The sequence below is a fragment of the Vigna radiata genome, chromosome 11 (assembly GCF_000741045.1).
Source record: "Vigna radiata var. radiata cultivar VC1973A chromosome 11, Vradiata_ver6, whole genome shotgun sequence".
NCBI classification, from domain to species: Eukaryota; Viridiplantae; Streptophyta; class Magnoliopsida; order Fabales; family Fabaceae; genus Vigna; species Vigna radiata.
The window spans coordinates 19,265,062-19,267,614 of NC_028361.1; the positions used below are offsets into that span (position 1 = coordinate 19,265,062).

The 2,553-nt window shown below is 46.6% G+C and overlaps 1 protein-coding gene across 1 annotated transcript in view; it reads left to right on the top strand.

The window, feature by feature from the left end:
* Window positions 1–1,551, top strand: part of LOC106776873 — a 12,156-nt gene extending 10,605 nt beyond the window's left edge. The window contains exon 3 of the mRNA XM_022776012.1: window positions 67–1,551. Within this exon, the coding sequence (XP_022631733.1) occupies window positions 67–1,551 (1,485 nt within the window). The remainder of the gene's footprint in view (window positions 1–66) is intronic.
* The last annotated feature ends 1,002 nt before the right edge of the window (window positions 1,552–2,553 follow it).

Here is a 2,553-nt window from a genome sequence, read left to right on the forward strand (position 1 = left end):
CAATTTGTTAGGTTCACCCCAATTCCTATGACTTACACTGAATTGTTACCTAACCTAGTCAAGAAGGGTCTGGTCGCCATTTGCCCGATGAAGCCTGTACAGCCGCCATACCCTAGGGGTTATGACGCAAATGCCAGGTGTAGTTATCATGCGGGTGGCGTTGGTCACTCGACCGAAGGATGCATGGCTCTCAAATACAAGGTTCAAGCTCTGATAGACTCGGGTTGGTTAAAGTTCCAAGAGGACCAGCCCAGCGTTGATACTAATCCATTGTCCGGGCACGGGAGTTCCTCAACGAATGCTGTCGAAGTTGAAAACCATGATCTGATAAGAGATGTAGGCAAAATCAGAAGTTCTAGGAGATTCATTTTTGAAGCTTTGTTGAAGAAGGGCCTAGTGAAAGGCGACTATGATATGGGTATAGCGTGCGCACTACATCCGGAGGCCGGGCACTCTATTGAGGAATGTAGGGAATTCGAGATTTTTCTACAGGACTTACTTGATAAAAATATGATGCAAGTGTGCCGCAAGGTCAGAGAGGAAGAAGTATTTGCACAAACTGGTGGAGAATCTGATGTGACTCTGCCCGAACCTTTGGTGATCCGTTTCACTAGGACCACCCCTACACTGGTAACTGAAGGAAATTCGTCTGTTGTCATCCGAGTGCCAACTCCTTTCCCTTATAAGAACGAGAAAGTCGTCCCATGGAGGTATGGGGCAACTGCATTAAATGAAGGAAAGGATGCAAGTCCGACTGTCGAAAACATATCAGGCATTGGTGGAATGACCAGAAGTGGTCAAATCTTTACACCACCAGAATTGGAGAGAGAAAGAGCCGACGATAGGGAAGCAACAATGACTGCAAAAGCAAAGGAGTTCTTGAAGGGGAAGAACGTGGAGGCCGAAGAGACCCCCGACAAAGAGGAGAAGAAGGAAATCTCCGAGGAAGAGGCTGGTGAATTCCTAAAGTTCATACAACAGAGTGAGTACAAAGTGGTGGAACAGTTGAACCGCATGCCTGCCCGGATCTCCTTGCTAGAATTACTCATGCATTCTGCCTCCCACCGAAAGTTATTGATGAAGATACTCAGTGAGGCTCATGTGGAGCAAGATATTTCTCTGAACAAGTTCGAGGGCATTGTTGGCAACATTGTTGCTAATAATTACCTCACCTTCACTGATGAGGAGATACCTGTTGAAGGAAGAGGTCATAACAAAGCCCTTCATGTCTCTGTGAAATGCTTGGATCATGTGATAGCACNTGTCTTAGTGGATAATGGATCCTCCCTGAACGTCATGCCAAAAGTAACCTTGGAGAAGCTACCCAGTGACGGAATGCATATGAAGCCAAGTTCTATGATTGTGAGAGCCTTTGATGGTAGTAAACGGGAAGTGATGGGAGAGGTAGAACTGCCAGTCCAAGTCGGTCCGTGTGTCTTTCAAGTAACATTCCAAGTCATGGACATCCTCCCGGCCTATAGTTGTCTGTTGGGTCGCCCATGGATCCATTCCGCGGGGGTTGTGCCTTCTATACACTACACCAAAAGTTGAAGTATATTATGGGAGACAAGCTGGTGATAGTGGCAGGAGAGGAGGATTTCCTAGTGAGCGGACCATCATCCACCCGTTATATTGAAGCAGCCGAGGAAGCTCTCGAGACAGCTTTCCAATCTCTGGAGATTGTGGGAAACACCTATGTGGAGCCATTCGCGGTCAACCCGCATCTGTCGCGTGCTTCTATCATGATGGCCAAGGTCATGCTAAAAGAAGGTTATTTGCATGGGAAAGGTTTGGGCAAGTATGGACAGGGGCGAGCATTCCCTCTGGAGGTCGTAGAGAACAAGAATAGGTATGGCCTGGGATACAAGCCCACCAAGGAGGACAGGAGAAGGCTGATAGAAGAAAGGAGAGAGCGCAGTCTGGCTCGAGTGGAAAGACGGGAGCCCAAGGTGGGAAGACTTCGTATCTGTGACCTTAAAGAGAGCTTTCGCAGCGCTGGTTGGGTTAACACTGGCCACATAGCAGCAGTGGGAGATGAAGATGGATAGGAAGGCTCCAGTTTCGTGTGGGCCTGCTCCTCGGATGCACGACTCGACAACTGGGAGATGCTGGATTTGCCTATGATGCCTAATTTGAATGAGATGTAATAACTTTAATTAATCCTATAGCTTTACCCGGGGCTTTAGGATTCATGACTTACGGGTTGACGCTTTTAGTTTGTTATGCTCAGTGCGATAATCAAAGTGTGTTTGTTTGTGTTTTATCATCATTTTGCATTCTTCATCGTTGTTTCGTTTATTTATTTCTTTTTCGCAAACTTAAATAATGCAGATATGGCAATGAGTGTTTTGAAAATAATTATGTCGATATTCCTGATTTTGGGCGCCCTGTCAATAATACGGAAGATGATTGTGATGATGACCCGGAACCCCCTCCTGAACTGTTAAGACTAGTGGAACAAGAGCGTAAGGAGATAAAACCTCATCAGGAAGATGTTGAAGTACTCAATCTGGGGGATGAGGATGAGGTAAAGGAGGTGAAGATCGGTACAAC